The 26,269-nt window shown below is 35.7% G+C and overlaps 1 protein-coding gene across 1 annotated transcript in view; it reads left to right on the top strand.

Annotated features, from left to right (window-relative positions):
* Positions 1-26,269, top strand: part of LOC150085642 (short/branched chain specific acyl-CoA dehydrogenase, mitochondrial) — a 133,830-nt gene that overhangs the window by 47,939 nt on the left and 59,622 nt on the right. Inside the window, exons 5-6 of the mRNA XM_090373407.1 lie at positions 264-470; positions 19,526-19,696. Of these exons, the coding sequence (XP_090229533.1) occupies positions 264-470; positions 19,526-19,696 (378 nt within the window). The remainder of the gene's footprint in view (positions 1-263; positions 471-19,525; positions 19,697-26,269) is intronic.

The raw sequence follows: 26,269 nt of genomic DNA, 5'->3' as shown, positions 1-26,269 counted from the left end.
ACTCTGGCTAAAGAAGTTTGTTTTATCTTGAGTAGTAACTTGAGTTTTTTTGATTTTTATCTTGAGTAGTTTGACCATGGAATTTACATGTTGACTGTAGTAATTATTTATGACAGTTGAAATCCTGCTGGCACAAAATACATAGAAGGATATAATAGTCCTCAATTCACCAATATATGTTACCCATGTTTTTCAGAGTAGTAATAAGTAATAATGTTACTTATTTTATAAGTAATAACTTATTGCCTATTTTAATCTTATAGTTGATGGCTGTCAATATCGAACCAGAATATGGGGGAAGTGGATCCAGTTTCTTCTCTGCAGTTTTAGTAATTGAAGAATTGGCTAGGGTGGATCCATCAGTGTCTGTTTTATGTGATGTTCAGAACACTGTTATAAACCAGATTTTTAGAAAATATGGTAATGAAGAGCAGAAAAAAAGCTATCTTCCAAAGCTTGCAGAAAATATGGTAAATTCTTTTGTAAATATGAAATTTATTTTCTTTTCATGCTTTTTTATTATATGCCTTGGTAATTCCACCAGAATTTGTAATGGTAATATCTACTCTTCTCTTCTTTATGGCAGTAGCGGCAGTGTTCTGGATGTGAAGGATCATGCTGATAAATTGAGAATCCTTCAGAGGCCAGAAGTTGTTTTACAGCATTTATTGTGGTTGTTCATCATATGATATTCCTTTAGTGCTTTCACCAAAATATTGTGAACCAACCTATATTATTTACTTTTATTTATTGTAACGATATAAATAAATAAAAGAAAATTCAACCAACATCTCAAATCACAAATGAAACCCACACACAAAAAAGTAAACATTAATGATGTATTTTTTAGCAAGCTACATATTAACTTTATAAAATTAAAGGATCTCAGTCAGAGATTAAGAAGTAAAGTATAAAAAAAAGGTAGAAGCATAGAATAGTACCAAGCATATTTATTTGTGTTTTATATCAAAAGTATTCAGTCACAAAATAAAACATGAAACAAGAAACACTGCCAACTATGTATTGTGTAGTTCTTATTATGCATATACAATAAATTTATTCTTTTTTTTAAATTATTTTTTGTTTTATTTTCATTATGTGATAAATTTATAGAGGATTTTGAAACATGTTTGTAAACTGAATTAAGCTTTTATCTCTCTCTCTCTCTCTCTCCAAGTTTTGTGATTTCTTATAGTAATGAAGAGTGGAAGGATTACAAATGCATGAGTTCTCATTTTTTTGTTTCTTCTCTCAGTCAATGGTAATAGTAGTCCTAAACAGATTGTTGATGTGGGTGGCCAACAAATCTTGTGCAGGGTAACAGAAAGGCTACACTCAGTCAAGTAACAAAACAGGTTTATAACAGATGTTCAGAACACTGTTATAAACCAGATTTTTAGAAAATATGGTAATGAAGAGCAGAAAAAAAGCTATCTTCCAAAGCTTGCAGAAAATATGGTAAATTCTTTTGTAAATATGAAATTTATTTTCTTTTCATGCTTTTTTATTATATGCCTTGGTAATTCCACCAGAATTTGTAATGGTAATATCTACTCTTCTCTTCTTTATGGCAGTAGCGGCAGTGTTCTGGATGTGAAGGATCATGCTGATAAATTGAGAATCCTTCAGAGGCCAGAAGTTGTTTTACAGCATTTATTGTGGTTGTTCATCATATGATATTCCTTTAGTGCTTTCACCAAAATATTGTGAACCAACCTATATTATTTACTTTTATTTATTGTAACGATATAAATAAATAAAAGAAAATTCAACCAACATCTCAAATCACAAATGAAACCCACACACAAAAAAGTAAACATTAATGATGTATTTTTTAGCAAGCTACATATTAACTTTATAAAATTAAAGGATCTCAGTCAGAGATTAAGAAGTAAAGTATAAAAAAAAGGTAGAAGCATAGAATAGTACCAAGCATATTTATTTGTGTTTTATATCAAAAGTATTCAGTCACAAAATAAAACATGAAACAAGAAACACTGCCAACTATGTATTGTGTAGTTCTTATTATGCATATACAATAAATTTATTCTTTTTTTTAAATTATTTTTTGTTTTATTTTCATTATGTGATAAATTTATAGAGGATTTTGAAACATGTTTGTAAACTGAATTAAGCTTTTATCTCTCTCTCTCTCTCTCCAAGTTTTGTGATTTCTTATAGTAATGAAGAGTGGAAGGATTACAAATGCATGAGTTCTCATTTTTTTGTTTCTTCTCTCAGTCAATGGTAATAGTAGTCCTAAACAGATTGTTGATGTGGGTGGCCAACAAATCTTGTGCAGGGTAACAGAAAGGCTACACTCAGTCAAGTAACAACCCAGTAAAATAGTGGTAACCAAAAAGGTGTTTCAGAATGAACATCTTTCATACTTTGTCATGGATTGGGTATTGCACCTAACAATTGAACTAGCTTCCACTCTTTTGTGTCAGGAAAAAACATGAAGGTACAATTACAGTGGACTCAGGAACATCAACAGCAGACAGTGGAGGACTAAATAAAAAAACATTTGCCTGTGCAGAATAATGATCAGAATATGCTAAAGACAATGTATGTCCATGGATCCATCTTGCTAGGTTTCAATAATGTAGGGTAGTGGTGATGGTATAATGATGTAGGGAGAAGTGTTCTTTGCACATTGTGTCCCTTGATATCAGTGTAGCAACATTTGGATGCCAGAGGTGATCTTGAAATTCTGACAAAGTGCATCCCTTCATCATTGCATTGTATCCATCTGTGAATTTCAGCCAGATAATGCATCATGTCACAAGGGCAGAATTGTACAGCACTGGTTCCAGCAACATTAGAGTGAATTCAGCCTACTGCATTGGCCTCCCTAGTCACCAGATCTCAGTTGAATTGAACACTTGTGGGAGGATGCGGAAAGGTCAGGAAATGACCACTGCATATCCCCGGAGCAATATGGCCTTAGTTGCTAATGCTCCTAAAAACCAAACAACAACAGCAACAACAACAACACTTGTGGGATGAGGTGGAACAAGCTCTTTGGAATAGAGATCTGCAACTATCCAATTTACAACTGTAGGAAACAGTTGAGTAAATATGGACTACATCTCTGGCATGCTTTCGACACCATGTTCCTGCAACGAATCCAGACTGTTCTAAGAGCTAAAGGGGGAACTACTTGCCATTAGGGAGGTGTACCTAATAAAGGAGCTATCCTGTGTGTGTGTGTGTGTGTGTGTGTAAATACACACTGTGGCAAAAAAGTATTGATACTGAAAAAAATAAGAATTTTAACATGATTATTGCTCCAGGAGAGGGTGCTAGAGAAGCATAGAAGTGTGTCCTTCGTAGTCCTGTCAACCAAACCATTTGGCCTTAAGTTGCTTTTTTTTTTGCAGACATTCTTTGTGCATCATGTATAACATAACCATTAGAAACCAAAGAGTGGAATAACAGATCAACATGAAGTTTTGTGTAAAGCTGGAGTCAAGCCCACTGAAACATAAAATGTTACAAACATCGTATGGGGATGTGGTTCTGTCCTGAGCACAAACTTTAAAGATGTAACTTCAGCTACACCTGCAACTGAAAATGACCTGCAGCCAAATTGACGGACAAAGTGCACAGTCTACTAACGCTTTGTTTACTAGTAACAGGAATGGCCATCAATTAACACTGAGAATGCCTGTAAGCAAGTTAAATGAGAATAAGGAATCAATAAGGTCTATAATTACCAGTCTTGGAAGGAAAAAAATTTGCACAAAGTTTGTTCCACACTGTTTGAGGAAAAACTCAGATGATTGGATGCTTGCAAAGATTTTGTTCAAACAGCTGATAGTGAACTTGGTTTCCTCCACAGTATTATTACTGGGACGAGAGTTGGTGCTTTCAGTATGATCCCGGGACCAAAAGACAACTTGCAGAATGGCAATCGCGGAGCTCACCAAGGCCAAAAAAGGTTTGTTTCCAGAAGTAACTTTATTTTTTAAATTTAAATTTTCCAGGATGGAATTCCTTCCGGAAGGAAGGAAGGACTATTATCAGCAATTACTACTTAGAGGTATCGAAACATTTGTTGGTGAGAATCGAGCATATGCACCAGATTTTGAACACTCTGGTTGGAAGCTGTTGCATGGCATTGTGCCTTCTTCTCACTCAGCAATCATTGTGTAGATCTTTCTGGTCACAAGCAGATATAGTGCTCATCCATCCTTCTTATTTCCCTGACTAGCAGACTTTTTTTCTGTTTTGTTTCCTAGAGTTGAGATTAAGATTGAAAGGGTGCTAATTTGAGTGTTTATTATAATATTCAAAAGAACCTGAAAGTAGAAATAAATACCATCACAGCAGACAAATTTTTCAAGTCTTTCCAATGTTTATATGAACACTGTTACAAGTATATTTGGTTCCTTGGGGATTGTTTTGAGGAAGACAAGTAAGAAAATATTTTCCTTATCAATATTTGGCCTTTGTTTCAGTCTCATTACTTTTCTGCTGCACTGTATATTTACATCTCTTCAATATGGCTGCCAGTTTAGTCTTTTAAAAATTCTAATCTTTTGGGCACATAGCAAACCTCAGATATGTTCTCAAATTCTCTAACTATTGAAGCTCCAGGAGGGACCTGTAATTATTACTAAATATGTTATCCTTTAAGAATCCCAACAAAAGTAATCACAGGGTATTAAATCCATGGAGCGCAGTGGCCATTCTTTGGAAACTTGCTGTCTAACCCTTTCAACTTGAACTTTTCATCATAGAATTTGCAGACAATTTTTGCATAGTAAGTTAGTGCTCCATCTTACATAAAAATGCAATGCTGAAAATTGATTTTGCATTAATGGAATGATTTTGCTTTTTAACAGTCATAGGTAACTTTTGCCTATCTTGGTTTCCTCATAGAAAAAAAGCATGAGAACACCTCTTGTCCAAATTCCAGTCCAGGCTGTCAAGCCAGGATCACTTAAATCCTTTTAAAGAAATAAATGGAGGCTGAGTTAAGGAGTGATAAACAGTTATGGCAATTAGCAGTTCTATTTAGTTTAAATGTAGTTTCATCAGTCCACAAAATATCAACGATATCTGGTTTTAACACTCATGGCCAAACATCATTTGGCAAATTCTTAACTTCTATCTTGATATTAATAAACTTTACTGTCACTTCTATCTTGGTCAAGGCCATATCTTCATTCTGATTTTGTAGCAATAACATGGGATGTTAAACCTTCTATTTAAGTTCCTTTATGATTCCGTTTAAGCTTGTTTTTGGTATTTTAAGTTACAATTTTGCTTTCTTTGAGATTTTTGCAAACTTCTCAATATCCTCTCTTAAAAGTTCCAAATTATCAGACCTCTTAAATATAAGGTCTACCATATTTTGGTAGATGCAGTGTTGAGTCAGTTTGCTGTGACATATGCATTTGAAAAACAAAACTGAGAGTAGGAGTAAGTTATAGGCCTGAAGACTCCGATGAACAACTATACAGAGAAATGAAGTCGGCCAGTAAATCAGAATGTCTTATAATGGGAGATTTTAACTTTCCAGATATTGACTGGAACTTGTGGATTGGTCACTCACACACTAGTAAGACTTTTTTTGGATTTATTGGATGACTATTTTGTACAGCAGCATATTTGAGAGGCAGTCAGAGGGAGTAATACTCTTAATCTGATTATCAGCAGTGATTATTCATGCATTAAGAATCAGCAGATAAAGGAACCACTAGGTGGCAGTGATCACAGTTTATTGCTGTGGGATTTACTTAAAGATGTAACTACCAGGGAAGGATAAAGGGAAGGAAGGGTTTTTGCTTTTGTAAAAGTGAATACAGTGGTCTCAGACAGTTTTTAAATTCTATACAATGGAACCAACTGATGATGTTACCAACAGAAAATTCTAAATGGGAAGCATTGGAATTAATCATGGAAGCTACCACCAGGCTTTTCATACTGATTAAGAAATACTGTTCAAGTTTTAGGCCTAAATGGATGTTAGATGAACTGATGAGACTAAAAAAAAAAAAAAAAAATGCATGGGATGCATATAAATCTGTTATCAATAATCTGATAATATGCATGGGATGCATATTATCAGATGACACAGAAGCCTAGGGTAGTTACAAGCTAGTCTGCAATCAAGTCACAAAGGAGGTTAGGCAAGCAGTTGGTTTGCATCCTTTGCCAAAGATTTCGAGAAATCTTTGGCAAACAATGCAAACAAAAACAAAAACACCAAAGAGTTCTTTACTTATGTGTAAACTCTACAAGGAATGGGATGAATCATATTGGTCCACTTGATGCTGATGGTTCAAATGTTGATTCTCCAGAGGTAGCTGAAAAACTGAATGAGTATTTTGAATCTACATTCACACACAAGGAATGCTCTAGAGAAGTGGAAGGCAGAAGTTTATCAAACTCTAACAGGGAGCTAAATTATTTTGTAATAATTGAGAGGAAAGTGGAAGAGAAATTGCTAAAGTTGATAGCCTAAATAAATTTAAGGCTGAGCTGGATAGGTATTTGGAACAAATGGTGGGGTGAAATGGGAGGTGGTTTTTTTTTTTGGCTGATGCTGCATAAGCTTGCTTTCTTGCATCGTTTGCCTCTGCTAATGCTAAAATTAAACATAAGAAAAGAACTGGGGTGGTTGTGATCTATTCAATTATATTAAGGGAGGCAGAATGAAGTAAGCAGTCCCTTAGCTATAATTATGAGAGCATCCTTGGATTCAGGGTCAGTCTCTGCAGACTGGAGAAGTGCGAATGTATCCCTAATTCACAAAGAGGGATCAAAGGGTGACCTGTCAGTTTAATTTCTGTTCCAGGGAAAATAATTGATTCACTGGTTAAAGAAGTAATACAGGATCATCTAGACAAGGCTGTAATTACAGTTCAGACACAGCGTGGTTTGTCAAGGGGAAATCTTGTCTGACCAATTTGATTGGATACTACATGTCGTCACAGAGTAACTGGTTGAAAAAAAATAATTTTGATATTATATACTTTGATTTTAGGAAAGCTTTTGATGCTGTTGCATATAAAAGATTGCTATACAAATTGGAGCGCTATGGCATTAAGGGCAAGTTGCTGCTGTGGATAAAGGGATGGTTGAGTGAGAGGAGACAGAGTGGTAACCAGTGGACACTGCTCTTCGTGGACTAATGTAATTAGTGAAGTCCTCCAGGGTTTGGTGTTGGGCCCATTGTTGTTTTCTATATTTATCAGTGATATAGATGAAGGTATATCAGGCTTAATGTCCAATTTTGCAGATGATACGAAAGTCGGCAGGATTGTTGTTGACAGTATGATACTGCAACACTATCTAGAAAAGTTTGGTAGATGGGCTGATAAGTGGCAGCTGAAGTTTAACATTGACAAATGCAAAGTACTTCATACGGCTAGAAGTAACCCCGGAGAAATATACCAAATGTGTGGTACTACAGTCAGTGTGGTTGAGAATGAAAAAACCATGGAGTAATTATGCAGTCAGATATCAAGTTCTCTGAACATGCAGACAGGCTGCGAGAACAGCTCATGGGTTTTGTTATTGATTTACAGGAATTTTGCTAGAGGGATAAGGAGATGATTATCCCTTTGTATATGGCAATGATCAGGCTACATCTTGAGTACTGCATAGAGGTTTGAAAGCCTCATTTTAGGAAGGATCTAGAGGTGCTGGAACAAGTTAAACATAAGAAAAGCACCTGGGGTAGATGGGATCTATCCAGTTATATTAAAGAAGGTGGCAAAGGAAGTAAACTGTTAGCCATAATTATGAGAGCATCCTTGGACTCGTGGGAAGTCCCCACGGACTGGAGATGGACAAATGTATCTCTAATTCACAAAGGGGGATCAAAGGGTGACAAGTAATTACAGACCTGTTAGTTTGACTTCTGTTCCAGGGAAAATAATGGAGTCACTGGTTAAAGAAGCACTGCAGGATCATCTAGACAAGCCAACAGTAATAATTCAGACACAGCACGGGTTTGTCAAGGGGAAGATCAATTTGATTGGATACTATGATGGGGTCACAAAGGAACTGGATGCAAAAAATAATTTTGATATATACTTGGATTTCAGAAAAGCTTTTGATACTGTTGCGCATGGAAGAGTACTTCCAAATTGGAGCATTATGGCATTAAGGGCAAGTTGCTACAATAGATAAAGGGTGGTTGAATGGGAGAAGACAGAAAGTGGTAATCAATGGGTAATGCTCTACATGGACTAACATTATTAGTGGTGTACCTCAAGGTTTGGTGTTGCCCATTGTTGTTTTGTATATTTATCAGTGATATTGATGAAGATATATCAAGCTTAATGTCAAAGTTTGCAGATGATACAAAGGTTGGCAGGATTGTTAATATGTTAATAACAGTAATGACATTATGCTGCTGCAACAGGATCTGGAAAAGTTGGGTAGATGGGCTGAGAAGTGGGAACTGAAGCATATGGGTAGCAGTAACCCCCAGAGAAATGTACCAACTATGTGGTGTTTTCACTCAGGGTAGTGGAGAATGAAAGAGACCTGGGGGTAATTGTGCAGTCAGATATGAAGTTTTCTGAGCAGTGCAGACTGGCTGCCAGAGTAGGTCATGGTGTCTTGTAAATGATATACAGGAATTTTGTGAGCAGGGATAAAAAGATGATTATCCCCTTGTTTAAGGCCTGATCATTGCCTTATACAAGGGGATAATCACCACACCTTGAGTACTGCGTACAAGTCTGGAAGCCTCATTTTTGGAAGGATGTAGAGTTGCTAGAAGAAGTACAGAGAAGGGCAACAAGACTGGTGAAGGGAACAAAGGGGTGCTCTTATGAAGAAAGGCTTACGTTCTGCAAATTGCTAGCTTCTGGAGACTAGGCAACTGTGAAGTGATCTGATTGAGGTGTATAAGGCCTTGAATGGATTGAGCAGGCTCAGTGCTGATGGTATTCTTTCTCTTGCTTAGATTACAAACCTGAGGGGGCATATATTGAAACTGAGGAAAGACAGTTGTAGAATCGATATGTGGAGGTTTGCCTTTAGCCAGTGGGTAATTCATTGCTGGAACAAACTTCCATCTGTTGTTGTGGAGTTGATAGCTTAAATAAGTTCAAAGGCAGAACTGAATAGACATTTCGAATGAATGGATCAGCGAAATGGAAGGGTTTTTTTTTTCTTTCTTTCTTTTTTTTTCCCTTTTATTTGGCTGATGCTGTATAAGCTTGCTTTCTTGCATCATATGCCTCTGCTAATGCTAATGTTCACAAGTCTTACGTAAAGATGCATGCATGGAATGTCTAAAGGTAACAATACTGAAGCCGACCGGGCTAGCCAGGTGGGTAAAGTGCTTGCCTGGCAACCCAAAGGTCACGGGTTCGAATTCCACTTCAGATTTGGATCAGAGTAAAATGCAAAAACTGCGGGAGGTGCATTATGGCCATAGAAGCCAATTCGCCAACAACTAACAAAAAAAATAAATAATAAAAAAATAAAATAAAAAAACTGAATTAAAACTACATTATTCTATGAATTTCATTTTTACATAGAAATAGTGTTTTAAAAAGAAACAGTCATTGTTCGATTTCCATTTGTTCAAATCTAATGAAATTTGGAATGGCTTGAAAAATATTTTAAAAGCCCCAAATATAAAATTTTATGAATTAGTCCACTGGGAGTCGATTTGGACCAATGGATGGACAGAGATGGTGAAGACAATAGACACGTATGCATATATACATGTGAATGTGCATAGAAAAGGACATAACTTCTACAGATGGTCTAGTGAAGGACAGCTGAAGTTTTTAGGACTGTAAAGGGTTAGTAGTGGCAAATGATACATGAAAGGAAGCTTATACAGTGTCAAACACGAGAGAGAGAGAGAGAGAGAGAGAGAGAGAACATTCCCATATCATTTATGTATTCCCTTTAATAATTTTTTCTGGTTCGTCCTTGAATTTATTCAAACTACTAAATTCCATATCACTAGATGGAGTTTGCTCCAGCAATGAACTACCTGCTGGCTGAAGACAGATTGCCTCATATCTATCCTGAACTGTTCTTCCTTGATTTACATTTATGTCCCCTCTTGGTGTTGTCTGAGCAAGAGGAAGGATGGATGCCATCAGTATTTAGCTTACTTAATCCATTAAAAGCTTTAAACATCTCAATCAGATCTCTCACAGATGCCTTGTCTCCAGATGTTGCAATCTGCAGAATGGAAGCCTTTCTTGGTTAGTGCACCCTCACTGATCTCGTTGCTATTCTCTGCACCTATTCCTACAGTTTCACATTTTTCCTAAAATATGGCTTCCAGATCTGTATGCACTACTCAAGTTTTATCCTAAACATCACCTTATACAATGGGATAATCATGTCCCTGCTGTAAAAATTCCTTTATATCTTTGACAAAACCCTATGAGCTATCTTAGCAGCCCATATAGAGAACTTTGTTCATTTGCTCAGAGAACTTTACTTGACTGCACAATTACCCCATGCTTTTTTTTCATTCTCCTCCTCTCCCTACATTGAATGTATGTTGTACACATTTGGTAAGTTATTCTGAGATTGCTACTTCCTATATGCAATATCTTGCATTTGTCAACATGAAACTTGCCACTTTTTAGCCAATCTCCCTCATTATTCTAGATCTTGTCGCTCACTGTCATTAACCATCTGTTCAACCTTTGTATCATCTGCAAACTTAGACATTTAGTTGATATGCCTTCATCAATATCATTAATAAATATTGAAAACAAGTATGGTTCCAGCACTGAATAGTAGATCAAGAAGAATAGTGTCCATTGATAACCACACTTTGTATTGTCCCACTCAATCATCCCTTTATCCATAGCATTAACTCACCTCTGATGCTGTTCTTATGATAAGAAGTAGGGTTGTCCCTATGAGGAGCTTAGATGTGGACTGTAGAGCCTAGTGACTAGACACTACTGGGGGTGACCTGAGTGAAGTTTTTAGGCTCTTAAAGGAATAAGCAGAATGAACGAGAGAAAGGCAAGTTAAAGTGTAGCAAGGGGACACAAATATAAAATTCTTGCAAGCAACAAATAATTAGATCTCACAAAGTTCACCTTCAGGCAGCTTGATGTCGCCTGATTTGTTGGCTATTGGTGTAAGTTGCCTTCCATGGTAGTTGAGGGAGAGAGTCCGACAATGTTTGTTCAAGGTGCAGTTGGATAGTTACTTTTAGTAATGGACAGACTGTGGTTGATTCAACTTTTTTGGCAGATGCAGAATAAGTTTGCTTCCTTGCATCATTTGAACTCTTAGTATCGATACTATTTACATGCAGTTATACTATGGATATATTACAGAATAGTTTAGGGCTAAAGCCTCAGGTTATGTAGGTAGTTAATTAGCATACAAATTAGTGCGACCGGATCATTTCTGTACGTAGTGAACTACTTAAGTAGTTATGAATTGGCACTATTAAGTATATCTCACATTGTGAATACCTTCACAATGAGTTGCCACGATATTGCACTACCTCGAATAAGTAACACTTCATCATAGGAGAAGCTATTGTTACTTATTTTCAGCAGATACCCATATGGCACCGTTTCGGAGCTTATTGGCTCCTCATCAGTGGCTCATGGGCAGGTACCCTGGTGTTGCAATGATGACAACCCAGTTGCAAAGTATAATATGAGAGATGCCTGATGGTGGGAGTAATTTAAATTACAGAATAGTAATTACAGAAGAGCTGAAGCCTTGGGTTATGTAGGGACTTAACTAGCGTACAAGTTACTGCAATTTCATCATTTCTGTATGTAGTCAACTACTTAAGTAGTTATAAATTGGCATTGTTCAGTATATCTCATATTGTAAATACCTTCACAAGTTGCCATAATATTCTACTACCTCGAACAAGTAATGCGTCACCATAAGAGAAGACTATTTATTCTCAGTGGATACCATCACCCATACGACACTGTTTTGGAGGAGCTTATTGGCTCCTCATCAGTGGGGGGGAAGGTACCCTGGTATTGCACCTATTCTGTAATCTAAATTACTCAAGACTGTCAGGCATCTCTCATATTGTGGAGTTATACTTTGCAACTGGGTTGTCATCATTGCAACACCAGGGTATCTGCCAGCCACTGATGAGGAGCCAATAAGCTCCGAAACGGTGCTGCATGAGTGATGGTATCTGCTGAGAACAAGTAACAATAGTCTTCTTCTATGGTGAAGCATTACTTATTCAAAGTAGTGCACTATCATGGCAATTCGTTGTGAAGGTATTCACAATATGAGATATACTTAATGATGCTAAATTTATAACTACTTAAGTAGTTGGCTAAGTACAGATGATGCAATTGCACTAACTTATATACTGTGGATATATACAGTCGATTCCGGTTATTTGGGACACATCGGGACTAGTGCATTTTGGCCCGATTAAGCGGCTGCCCCAATTATCCGAAGTTTCACGTAAATAGTTAAAAATACAATTACCCCCCCACTTTACAATTAGTTCACTGTACAATCAAATCACGTTACAACGAACTCAAAATAGTAAAGTACCGTTCACTATACGATGTACAGTAAGCGCCGGCCATTATGATCACGTTTGTGAATTGAATTTTAATTCTATTAAACAGCGATTCTAATTAGCGAAAATAGGAGGAATATTATCCACAGGCTATAAAAGTAAAGATATATTAAGCACGAATTTACCCTTTATTACCTTACCAATTAAAAAATTAAATGATACGTGAAAATCGGAAGAATATACGTGATAATCGGAATAATTAATACGTACTGTAATATGTACATACTAACTAAACTAGTTGACATTTCTGTTCACTGACATTTGTAGGTGGGGGCTGAAATTTAAAACAGTAAAAAGATAAGCAATCAATAACAAAGAACAGGGCACACACAAATTGCAAGTAACACAACACGCGCAAGTGAGAACGGAGTAACAAATTAGGAAGCTTTAAAAATAGGAATGAAGAGAAGATTCTGAAAATTATTTTTTTTATATGATTGAAGATTCCATGGAAGTGTAAACACATTTTACCATAATAACCCACAGAATTCCAGCTGCCGGTATTATCGCAAATTCAATAAGATCGAGTTTACTGTCCGTTTATGATATATTGCACTAACAGAAAAGCCCAATAAACAGGTGACTGCTAATTGTTTTTATTGTTTTATGGTTGTGACCTCCAGAAATCCGACCGAACTACGTGGTACGGTCGGAGACAATCGTAGGGTAATCTCCAGTGCTGAGGTCTCCTGCCCCGATTAAACGGCATTTTGTCCCAATTAAGCGAAGTAAACCCTGGCTATTTTCTCGATTGGTTTTTGTTTTTTAAGATTTGCCCCAAATAAACGGCTGCCCCGATTAACCGGTGGCCCAAATAACCGGAATCCACTGTATATTATTTGTAAAAGAATAAGAGAAGTTTACCTCAATATGCTACGTAGAACACTTCCGTACGATACACTCCAGAAATTAAAACAATTAAAATATCGAAAATCTTACATTACAGTAGGAAATCATTAACAATAATTAAAAATCAAATGAACATAATTACAAATCAATTTAATGCAATTAAAAATTAAGTCAAAAATTAATTTAACGAAAAATTCAAAACAATTTCCCTTCCTGAAGCTGACAATCCTTTTCGACCGTATATTGTGATCACAAGAATGAAAATTACCGAATAGGGGTGAGCATGGAACTTAAATAGGGATATTTGTCTTCATGCATGCGTGTAAAGGACCACAAGTCTGAGATTAGATATGGCTGGCGAACATTAACAGAATTCTCATGTAATTTAATTTCAACAGTTTCTGCAATTAATAGTCTCGTAAAAGTACGTTGGACACAAAGTATTTTGGCCTTGTTAAATAAAAAAGTATAATGAAAGAGGCCTACGTGCTCTGGATTCATACTACGAAAATTTTTATTAAAAATAAAAATAAAAATTTTCGTAATAAAAAAGTATGTTTTTCAATAACAGCATGAAAGGCTAATTCTGACACTGCTGAACGAGAAGCACGAACTGAGGCCGCGTGTTGATTATCACAAATTCAGAGGAAACCGCATAGAATCCTGATAAGACGAGTCACAATCAACGCAAGAAATGTTTACTAAGTCATTTACTCTTGATAATGACTATTGGTAAAGTCATTACTGAAAGTAGCACTATCCAATACATTTTACATTTGTTTAATAATATTCATTCTAGACTCAATTTACATTGGAGAGGGAGGAATATGGATACTAAGTCATTAAATTTTCTAAATTTCATGCTTACTCGGGATGCGAATAAAATCCAATTTAACATCTATTGAAAACCTACAAACACTGGTATGCCTCTGCATTATAACAGCTATCACCCGTTCACCTACAAAAGATTGATCATCTTTAATCAGTTTCTCAATGCTTATAAATATTCAACGACGGAATCTGCTTTGTGCTCAGAAATACAAATATTAACCAGCAGATTCTTAAACAGGGGTTACCACTTGCTACAATAGACAGAATTAGGGTACAAGCTAAGGATAGAATGCAAAAAAATACACTAACCAACAATAGTAATATCAAAAAATACTTTATTTCTGTTCCATACGTTGAACAGTGGCACAAACAAGTTAAGATTCTTTAAGACACCAAATTTAAAATTGTAGCCAGGCCAATATGGAAATTACACACTATACTGAACAATCACTCAGTCCTTTCCTCATTCACAACACAAATAAATGACCTAGTATTCAACATTTCTTGTGGTGATTGCGACTCTCTTATCAAGGTTCTACGCGGTTTCCTCTGAATTATTTTCGTGAGGCCACATGTTGATTAACACGTGGCCTCAGTTCATGCTTCTTGTTCAGCAGCATCAGAATTAGCCTTTCATGCTGTTAATGAAAAACATACTTTTTTATTTAACGAGGACAAAATACTTTGTCCAACTTAATTATACGAGACTATTAATTGCAGAAACTGTTGAAATTAAATTACACGAGAATTCTGTTAATGTTCGCTGGCCATATCTAATCTCAGACTTGTGGTCCTTTATGCGCATGCACGAAGACAAATAATCCCTATTTAAGTTCCATGCTTACCCCTATTCAGTAATTTTCATTCCTGTGATCACAACATACGGTCGAAAAGGATTGTCAGCTTCAGGAAGGAAAATCGTTTTGCAATTTTTCGTTAAATTAATTTTTGACTTGGATTTTTAATTGTGTTCATTTGATTTTTAATTATTAATTATTTCTTACTGTAACTTAAGATTTTCGATTTTTTTAATTGTTTTAATTTTAATTTCTGGAGATTATTATACGGAAGTGTTCTACGTATCATATTGAGGTAAACTTCTCTTATTCTTTTAAAAAAAATTAATATCAACGTAGAACGTATTGAGCATTATAGCTGTGGTTCATACTATCAAATATATATATATATATATATATATATATATATATGTATATATGCCCATGGGAAGTTGCTGTAATTTTGAGTAGCCTGTTTCCAATGTGAATCAAACTCCATGGGTTGTTTCTAACTGACTTGTTATCTACTTTTATCCAAACTGTTATATAAACTTGGAAAACAAGAAGTTTTTATTATTATTTATTTAACTGTTTTTAATTCTAGGATCTGATGCCAATAATCACTTTGCAGATTTTTATTTTTATTGTGAGCTTGGCATTCTTTGTACTTGCACACCTTGGGTAAGTTTTCAGTAACTTCTAAAGAAGTGGCTATGGAAAAATTTCTTGAACCATCACATACATTCTGCGCGTGCACACACACTCTCACACTCACACACTCACTCACTCTCTCTCTCTCTCTCTCTCTCTCTCTCTCTCTCCTGTTTCAGGAAGTTATGGCAGAGTTCACTCTGTAAAATCAGCATAGTTGGTTTATGGCAACTGTGACAAATACATAGAAATCCTGAATCCTTCTATTATATTGATTCAACTTAAATGCAATTCATTTTTACTTTTATTACTCAGGCCCTCAGTTTTTCTAAGTCCAAATAAAGAAATGGTTAAGGGGGCTTAACAGCATGGTGAGGCAAAGAACATTGTAGTGATTTAGAATGTTATAATAGGTTTAGGAAGGAAACATAGTACCTCATTCAGAAACAAGTTTTTTAAGATGGAAATCATTTTGAGGAATTTATAAGGTGGTACTGTGGTCATAGTTTCACTACATAAAAATTCCTTTGGTCTCGATAGCTGTGACAGGATCTTGTATTTTGTGATTAAAAGTTGTTATTAGTTGCTGATATATTGATAGCAATTTTTAATACAGTTATGGGTCATAATAAAGTTTAGCATAAGTATTACTACTTTGGGAATGCTCTATGATTTTACTCTCATAATCAGCAGACCTCAAGTCTGCTGCTGCATTGCACTTCTCAGATTTCTGTATCTGTATTCTATGATTAACCCTTTGCAGTCCATTATTTCTGCTGTATTTCCATTCTGGTCCAGCTTAAAAAAAATATCAAAAAAAGTGAATATTGAAAATGTGTTCTTCAGAAATTTATTTTTGAGCTTACATGAGTTATTATATAAAACTGCTTGTCAGAACATTATAAAAACATTTCAGACATTCTAAATATTTATCATTTATATGATTTTAGTGTGGTATTTTTTGAAACATTCAGTAGGATGCAATCTTGGTTTTCTTCAACCCCTAATCTTTCTATTACTATTTACTGCATAGCCTTTCTTCTTATTTGGAATTTCATATTTCATCACAAAATTAGGATGGCCATTCAACCTCTTGGACATCTCTTACTAAATGAACAAGCAGTTTCTTTTGAAACTGCTTATGACAAAGGCTCTTTTGAGATGGATCTGCCACCTTCATCAAGATGAAGCTGTTCACAATTGAGACTTCTAAAAATGAGAAACTCCATTCTCTTATTTCAAACAAAGAATTGGTAAAAAAAAAAAGCTGAAAATATTCAAGTTCGTTTTTTGGGAGGGATACTTGAATTATCCAAACAAAATCCACAGTTCAAAACAGTAAAGGGAAAATGTTTGAAACATTATTTACCTTGTTTGGTCTCTAATTTTTCACACTAGCTGCAGCTTCAGTTGACAGATTGTCATCAGTTTCTTCATCACTGCTACCAGATATATCATCAGGATTGGAAATAACATTAATGTCACTATTTGACAAAATTAAATCATATTCTGAATTGAAAGTTCTAATAATTTCTCAATTTCTTCATCAGAAAGGCTTTTATAAGATGTTAATGCCATGGCTAAAATATTTGCGTCTAACAGAGTATAAGATACTCTGTAACCTCTAAAGATGAATCAAAACTGTAGCCACCTGCTGTTAACAATTGTCTTACCCCTGGAGTAGGCACACCCTTTATCAAACATGACTGGTAACACTAGTTCTGACAGGCCTTAGATATAAATGTGATGAAAGTAAAATATAAGCCATGACTGAAAAATCCATCATCAATGTAGTAATGTAAGATGTAGGATTAAAACAATGCCAGGAAGAAACTGTTCTTTTAATAGTTTTCATAAAATATGATAAACAGCCTCATTCAGCATAATTTTCAGTGTACATCACATCATTACTACAAAGTAATGATGAGAGACAGGCGTTTTCTTCAAAAATATTGAGGGTTTTTAAAAATAATTTACTTAGTACAAAGACCAGCTCATTATTATGCAATGTTCATCAGTACTAAAATGCAAGTAATATTCAATGTATACTTCTATAAATACTAATGTGAGTGGGCACAGTTGGTATGACAGACCCGAGGAGTAAATCAAATGACAATGAGAAGCAATGCTTGGTGGTACTGTGCATGATTTGACAGACAAAAAGTTGGAGGCGCCTCCGTAGCCAGGTGGGCAGGAGCGGCAGTGCGTAGCACACGCTTCTGGGATTAGACTGGGGTTCAAGCCCGTCACCACCAAATACGGAGGATGCGGAAAGGTCAGGGAATGACCACCGCATAGCCCGGAGCAACATGGCCTTAGTTGCTAATGCTCTTAAAAACCAAATAACAAACAAAAAAAAAAAAAAAAAAACAAAGGTGGGGAGCAAATATATATATATTTGCTCCCCAAGTGTAGAGAGAGAGAGAGAGAGAGAGAGAGAGAGAGAGAGACTGCATCTTACGCTGTTTATAGGATAAGCTGCCTTTTCATTGAGTCTCGCAGATCTACGTAACTTCTGCTGGGTAAAGAAAATTCATGTCTTTAAATATGGCTCCACAATCCAGGTGTTTTATTGCATCTGTATTGGATACAGTCATCTCTGTCAGGTTAACATCTTTAATTAATAAAGGACAGCATTAATAAAGAACATCATCTACCTTTATACCTATAATTACTCCCTATGCAAGGATTTAAGACAAAAGCTTGCTTTTTTTCCTTCATCCCCCTTCCAAATGTATATTGGCACCTCTGTAGCCAGGTGGGCAGGAGCAGCAGTGCGTAGCACACGCTTCTTGAATAGGCAGAGGTTCGAGCCCGTAACTTCCAAATACGGAGGATGTGGAAAGGTCAGGGAATGACCACCGCATATCCCCGGAGCAATATGGCCCTAGTTGCTAATGCTCCTAAAAACCAAACAACAACAACCTTCCAGATATTATGCTACTTCAACACCTTTCGAATTACACCTCACCCAGATGCAGCCATCCCTGAAGAAAATCCCAGGTAAGAGAATTCTTCTGCTTTAAAATATATATTTCTAAAATTAATATTCCAGAAATAGCTTATACTATCCTTTTTGGGGCGCCTCCGTAGCCAGGTGGGAAGGAGCAGCAGTGCGTAGCACACGCTTCTTGATTAGACCGAGGCTCGAGCTCGTCACCACCAAATACGGAGGATGCGGAAAGGTCAGGGAATGACCACCGCATATCCCGGAGCAATATGGCCTTAGTTGCTAATGCTCCTAAAAACCAAAACAACAACTATCCTTTTTTGGAAAAAATCCACAAAGTTTATTTTAAATCCATAATGAGATTGCAGATCCACTACAAGGAAAAATTACACTAAATTATTAGCATTCGTCCGACTTTACGAAAATTAGCGGGTCTCGACTACTCAAATTATCTGTCTAATAAAGTTTCGAGACTTTATTTTTTTACACTGTCAGTTAATATCGTTTTGAAGAGAAATGTGTGGGTTTTCATTAGCACAATATATACCTGCTAACACTTTTCCATAAAATTTATGGTAAATATCTTTTTTATAGGGCACTTCTTTTTTTATGGATTTCAGTCAAGTTTAACTGAAATTTACAAAAAAAAAAAAAAGGATGATAGTAATAATTATTATCCTTTTGATAGTAATAATAATTTAAGTCTTGGTTTGAATGTGATTTGGATAATGAGTATTTTGTGAAGTATTGAGTTGACATTTTGACCAGCTTTTGTCAGTAAGATTAATATAAAAGAGAGACTAATTGAAAATGAAATTTTTCATAATTATAGTACAAGTAGTTGCAGAATAAGATTTTTGAAAATTTTATCTGTCTCTTTTTATTAATACGATTTTGTGACTTATTCCACTATAAGTGATTTCCTGGTTTCAGGTTGGCTCATTCTGTTTAACAGAACCTGATTCTGGGTCAGATGCATTTTCTCTCAAAACTCAAGCTATAAAAGATGGAAAACACTTTATCATTACAGGTTCCAAGATGTGGATTAGTAATGCTAGTTATGCTGATGTCTTTTTAGTGCTGGCCAATGCCAAACCAACTGATGTAAGTATTTATTAGTGTTGGTGTTCAGATGTTACTAATATGTTACTATAGTATCTACAGTATGTATAATTTGATCCTAAATTCTGACTTTATTTGTATTCTCTAATGCTAATAAATATTTTGTCAGCAAGTATATAATCTTTAAAGGAGGTTATGTATTATGGGCTTTAAGAAATGTTGAAATGCTGCTATATTTATTTGTGAGCTTATTGAAAGTTTTGTGACAAACTCTCATAAGGGTGTGTCAAGGAAATGAAAGATTAGAATATTGCAGGAATCCTGAAGTAGATAAAAATAAATAAAAATGCAACTTTTTATTTTCTAAAAGTATTACTATAGAATACTTTCTATTTTTGTAGAACTCTAAGAGAAATACAGAATTTAAAACTCTTTAAAATCTGGCACCCTCAGGGATTGAGAGGTGCTGGATTTTAGAGAGGTATACCTAGTGGTTGAGCAATTTTTGAGGAACACAATTCAATAAATATTAAGCACAAACAACTAAACTTATTTACATCTGTAAACATTTATAATGATTATCTTGTGTTTTCATTTGTTTACTGTGGCAATTAAGACCATGGATAATAGAATTCTCTTAATTCCTACAGCAAAACAAACTTGCTTTTGTAATGAGTTATCACGATATTGCACTATTTTCAACAGATAGTTTAGCATACATAACATAACTTATTACAACTTTGAAAACTGATTTCTTATTCTTGTGAGACATAGAACAATTCTTTACACCACTGGAAAAACATAGAACAATACAGTAGAACCTGGATAAGAAATTCCTGCATAAGAAGTTTATCACTGTTCTAGGTTTGGTTTCTTAATTTCCAATTTCAACTCTATATATTGCAATGTATTATTTTCCCGCATAAGAAGTTTCCCGAGTAAAAGGCTTTCCTGCCTAAAAAGTACGTGATAAAGAAAACATGGTGTTTTATTATAATGACATTTCCCCACTTAATACGTTTTTTTAAATATAGAATTTCTTTATTTTTATATTAAAAAAATATAAACATTTTGGTAATTGAACAAGTTAATACATAGTATCATTTTAGTTCGTGGTAAACCACCAAACTAGGTGAATTGGTATTGTTTTTTACATCTCATTTTGTGAATGCTATTATTATTATTTGTTATTTGGTTTTTTTTTAGGAGCATTAGCAACTAAGGCCATATTGCTCCGGGATATGCGGTGGTCATTCCTTGACCTTTCCGCATACTCCGTATTTGGTGGTGACGGGCTCGAACCCCGGTCTAATCAAGAAGCATGTGCTACGCACTGCTGCTCCTTCCCACCTGGCTACGGAGGCGCCCTTTGTGAATGCCTTCACAACAAGTTGTCCTGATATTGCACTATCTCCAATAAACAACGCTTCGCTACTGGAGAAGACTGATGTTACTTATTCTCGGCAGATACCACCACCACCCAGGGCCAAGAATCCACTGGTGAAGTGTTGCCTATTCGAGAATCCACTGTCGAAGGTGGTTCAATTTCAGGGCAATTCGTGAAGGTATTAACAATATGAGATATAACAAAAATGATGCTGTTTCATTACTTCAGTGATTTACTACAAACTTAAAATGATACTACACACTAACTTGTTCGATTAGTGAATTTTCCATAGTAAGAGGCTTTCAGCACTAAAACCTTTTTAGTATGAACATTTTGATTTAATGGAAATGGCATATTGCAATTTCATTGATATCCATAATTGAATACTTCAACCACATTAAGCGTTAAGTTCTGATGGTGTGAACGGTTCTGAATTACTTAGTGGATTGTTCCTCTGTCTTACTGTAATTATGACCTTTTTAAGGTATGTTGAAACTCCAAATGAGCTTAATCTTCCAGCTTGGTAATGAGTTTAATGAACAGAATGTTAAGCAATTAGAAATCCTCAGTTTAAAAATGCTTCCCATAGGCAGAGTAAAATATTTATTAATTCTGAAATAGTACTTAAAAATGATCTTTAATTATGTATGTGTATCTTTTCATTTTTGTGTAGTTAATATTTCATACCCTTAAGGTTATTTTCCCTTCTAAGAAGTGTCCCCTCATAAGTTCTAAACTTTACTCCCTTGAAAAACTTCTTATCCGGGTTCTACTGTAATTTGTTTTGTCTATATGTTGTCACTAGAAACCACCTGCTATTTGATGATGGACCAGTTAGTCCTGAAACAGGTTGTCATTACCATCTCATCTTTTAAACAAATGGCCAGTTAGCCTTTTATAGAGGCCATCTATTTGAAAGTATTGCAATGCCAGGCAAGTTGTTGCAAAATCAACAACTTGCTGTGAGACAACTTGCTTTTGCTGTGAGAATTAGAACCGTTTCATTATCTTGCAGTTTAAACCTTTCTGGCTGCAAAAACAGATTAAAGAATAAGATAGTCCTGTAGACAATGCCACCTTAATATTTCCAGGTTATAAAACATTGACTACAAAATGTGCTGGATTTTAAAGAATTCTGGATTTTATAGTGCCAGATTTTACATAGTTTACTGTATTTTAATATTTCAGTTTCTTAATAAAACTTATGCAGTCCAAAGATAACTACAAAATCACTGTTTGGTGTAAAACTACACAATCTGTCCCCTCCCCAGTGAGGATTGAACAATACTTTAAGAACAATAGCACAGATTTCTTCTGGTATAATTAACCCATTTGCACACAAGTTCCTGAAATGCACATGGACTCGTGGCAGTCAGTTCTAGTCAGAAGCTTGCAGCAGTGAGTTTTTCAAACATTGAGTCTGTTCAGTGGGCTGATTTTGGTGATGGTGGCAGGCTATTGTGGAATTTTGAAATTCTGTAAAAACGAACACTTTGTACATAAAATGCTTTTAAATATTAATTTTCTGTTAAAAATCACTAAAAAATACAAAAGATATTGTTACTTTTTTTTTTGTTGTAGCAATATCTTCTACATCTATTGGTATTTGAAAACAAAATGCACAAGGCATAATCCTTATGAGTTTTGGCAATTAACTATATAATATTGGTGTAGATACACCATAGCTAACCCATAAATTTGAACTATGTATGTAGTGTAAAAGGCATCGTTTTAATAGTATCTCATATTGTGGGTGCCTACAACGAGACAGCTGGTGTTGCACTACTTCAAATAAATAACACTTCTCTAGTAGAGAAGACTACTGTTATTTATTTTCAGAGGATACCACCACCCAGAAGATCATTTCGAAGCTAGTGGGCATCATCATCAGTGGGCGGGCAGGTACCCTGGTAGTGCAACATGCCATCACAGTTGCAAAGTTATATCCACAATATTCAATTACTTACTCACTTTTTCTTGCTGAAAAGAGTGAGAGAGCAAAGAAACAAATTTTGAAAATGGTATAGCAAAAAATAAGTAATTATTTTTTTTGAAGCCTATACATATGTGTTATTGTGGTTGAGAGTTCCATTTGTTTTGTTACCTATGAATAAAAATACATAAGTGCAACTTAGTGATTTTATTTCAAACTTACTAAACCTTTTTTTTTTTTTTTTTTTTTTAATCTCCAGAACAGTGTTTTTCATAAGTTCGGAAATCCGAACAAATCGGAAGTTTGAACTACTCCTGAACCCAGTTAGTTCAGATTATTGACACACTACTGTATTTTATAAATATATTTCGGGAACTTTTGGCATAAATATATTTCAGGAACGTTCAGCAAACAGAAAATCTTGATTTTCTGTTTTCTGAACAAAAAACCTGAGTTTCTGGGAGAGAAAATCATGCTATCCTTGCCGAGACCAACTAACTCAGCCTTGTTGTGAAGAAGGTCCATAAAAATTCCTCATATCATCGATGGTACTCAAATGCAGGTCTTTTCCACCTAGTGTGGGGAGGACAGAGATTCTAAGGGCAGAAGTAGAAAAAGGAGGGAGAAGAAGGAATATGTATCTAAATGATTTTGAAGATATTAAATATAAGGCAAATATAGCCCAAGTTATAAGCCAATAAATAATAAATTTAGACCAGTGCCTTCTGATTTTGCTGAGGCCAAAAAAGTGTGAAATATCACAAATTAATGGTTGTGTCCAGGGCCCTCTGATGAGATTGGATACAATGGTTGTCTATTATTTATTCCTTGCTTTGTTTGTCCTATATCTATTTTTCTTTTGTGGTTGGTTTAATTTGTACAGTAGTCTTCCATGCACACAGCTTTTGACACTGTTGCACATGGAAGACTACTATCTAAATTGGAGCAAGTGGTGTTAAGGATAAGTTGCTACAATGGATAAAAGGGTGGATGAGTGGGAGAAGACAGTGGTAATCAGTGAATGCTGCTCTTCATGGACTAATGTTATTAGTGGAGTCCCACAGGGTTTTGCATTGGGCCAACTGTTGTTTTGTATATTTATCAATGATATTGATGAAGGTATATCAGGCTTAGTGTTGAAGTTTGCAGATGATACAAGGTTGGCAGGGTTGTTAATTACAGTAACACAGTGTGCTACTGCAACAGGATCTATAAAATTTTGGGCAGATGGGCTGAGAAGTGGCAACTGAAGTTTAACATTGACGAATGCAAAGTACTGTATATGGGTAGAAGTAACCCCAGAGGAACGTACCAAGTGTGCAGTTACTACACTTATGGTGGTAGAAAATGAAAAAGACCTGGGAGTAATTGTGCAGTCAGATGTAAGTTTTCTGAGCAATGCAGACAGGCTGCAAGAGCAGGTCCATGGGGTTTTGTCAATGATATACAGGAATTTTGCTAGCAGGGAAAAGGAGGTGATTATCCCTTTGTATAAGGCAATGGTCAGGCCACGCCTTGAGTACTGCGTACAGGTCTGGAGGCCTCATTTTAGGAAGGATGTAGATTTGCTTGAGCATGTACAGAGAAGGGCAACAAGATTGGTGAGGGGAATGAAGGGGTCCTCTTACCAAGAGAGGCTTAAGTTCTGCAAATTGCAGCACCTGGAGACTAGGCACCTGGGTGGGCAGGAGCAGCAGTGCATAGCACACACTTCTTGCCCGTGACCACCAAATACAGAGGATGCAGAAAGGTCAGGGAATGACCACCGCATATCTCTGAAGCAATATGGCCTTAGTTGCTAATGCTCCTAAAAACCAAACAACAACAACTAGGCACCTGCGAGGTGATCTGATTTGAGTTGTATAAGGCCTTGAATGGGTTGAGCACGCTGAATACTGATGGAATTCTTCTGCTTGCTCAGAGTACGAACCTAAGGGGGCATAAATTCAAATTGAGGAAAGACAGTTGTAGAATAAATGTGTGGAAATTTGCCTTTAGCCAGCGGGTGGTTAATTGCGGAACAAACTTCCATCTGTCATTGTGGAAGTTGATAGCTTAAATAAATTCAAGGAAGAACTGGATAAACATTTAGAGAGAATGGATGTGTGAATTTTTTTTTTGGCTGACGCTACATAAGCTCATATGCTAGCTTTCGTGCATCACATGCCTCTATTACTATTATTGTATTGCATTTGTGATGTTTACACTGTTTTTGGCCTCTGCATCATCAGGTGGTGCCAGTCTAAATTTATTATTTATCAGCTTATCACTTTCTATATTTGTCTTATATTTAATATTTTCAAAATTTTTTAGATACATATTCATTCTACTCTCCTCTTTTTCTACTTCTGTCATTGTTTATTTTTTGTTTGCTTACTCTTTTTTCCACACATTTTCCATGTTGCCTCTATATTTCCTATTATATGATGTTTTCTTGCATCATATGCCCTGCTAATGCTAACATTGTATATTATGTGACGTTGTTGGATATTGTGTATGTAGCTACTTATGCGTGCAGTTATCTCTCTATATCTTTGCTGCTTTATTTTTACTCTTTATAATTTTTTTCTTTATATATATATATATATATATATATATATACACATATACGAGAGGGTATCAACATGTTCGTACCATGAACTAGATAAAACATCAGTAGGAAGATGTCATTTTTAAAATCAGTTGTCTACATATTCAATAACTAACATGAAATTTCATTCCAGTATGTGATCATACACCAGAGGTGGAGCCCAGAATCTGAGGAAGGATGCTATGGTTGACAAAGTGGAGTGTCAAGCAGTGATCAAGTTCCTGCATTTGCAGGGAAGGAAATTGACGAAGAAATGAAAGCTGTATATGGACAGAATTGTCCATCCTGTGACACTAAAAAAGTGGAAATGGTAGTTCCAGTGCGGTCGTACAAGTGTCTTTGACGAGCCAAGAGAAGGAAGGCAGGCCATCAACATCCAAATACAGTGAGACTGTTGCAAAGGTTGAGCAGCTGGTGCGGAGTGACAGATGTGTGACAATTCATTTCATTGCAAATGCAGTGGGAATTAGTTATGGGTCTGCCCACAGCATTTTACATGACCGTCTGCACATGTCTAAGGTCTCCGCATGATGGGTTCCAAGATTGCTGATGTCTTTGCAGAGGCAATGTTGAATGCAATGTTCTTGCCAACCGTTGGATTTGTGTAATGCAGACGGGAACTTTTTTGATCAGTTGGTGACAAATGCTGGGTGTACCAGTATGATCCGGAGACTAAAGATGTGTCAAAAATTCTGCTTTGATTCG

The sequence above is a fragment of the Mastigoproctus giganteus genome, chromosome 5 (genome assembly GCF_048544385.1).
Source record: "Mastigoproctus giganteus isolate SK-2022 chromosome 5, ASM4854438v1, whole genome shotgun sequence".
Lineage (NCBI taxonomy): Eukaryota > Metazoa > Arthropoda > Arachnida > Uropygi > Thelyphonidae > Mastigoproctus > Mastigoproctus giganteus.
The sequence above is the reverse complement of the archived record's forward strand: the minus strand, read 5'-3'. Positions and strand labels throughout refer to the sequence as shown.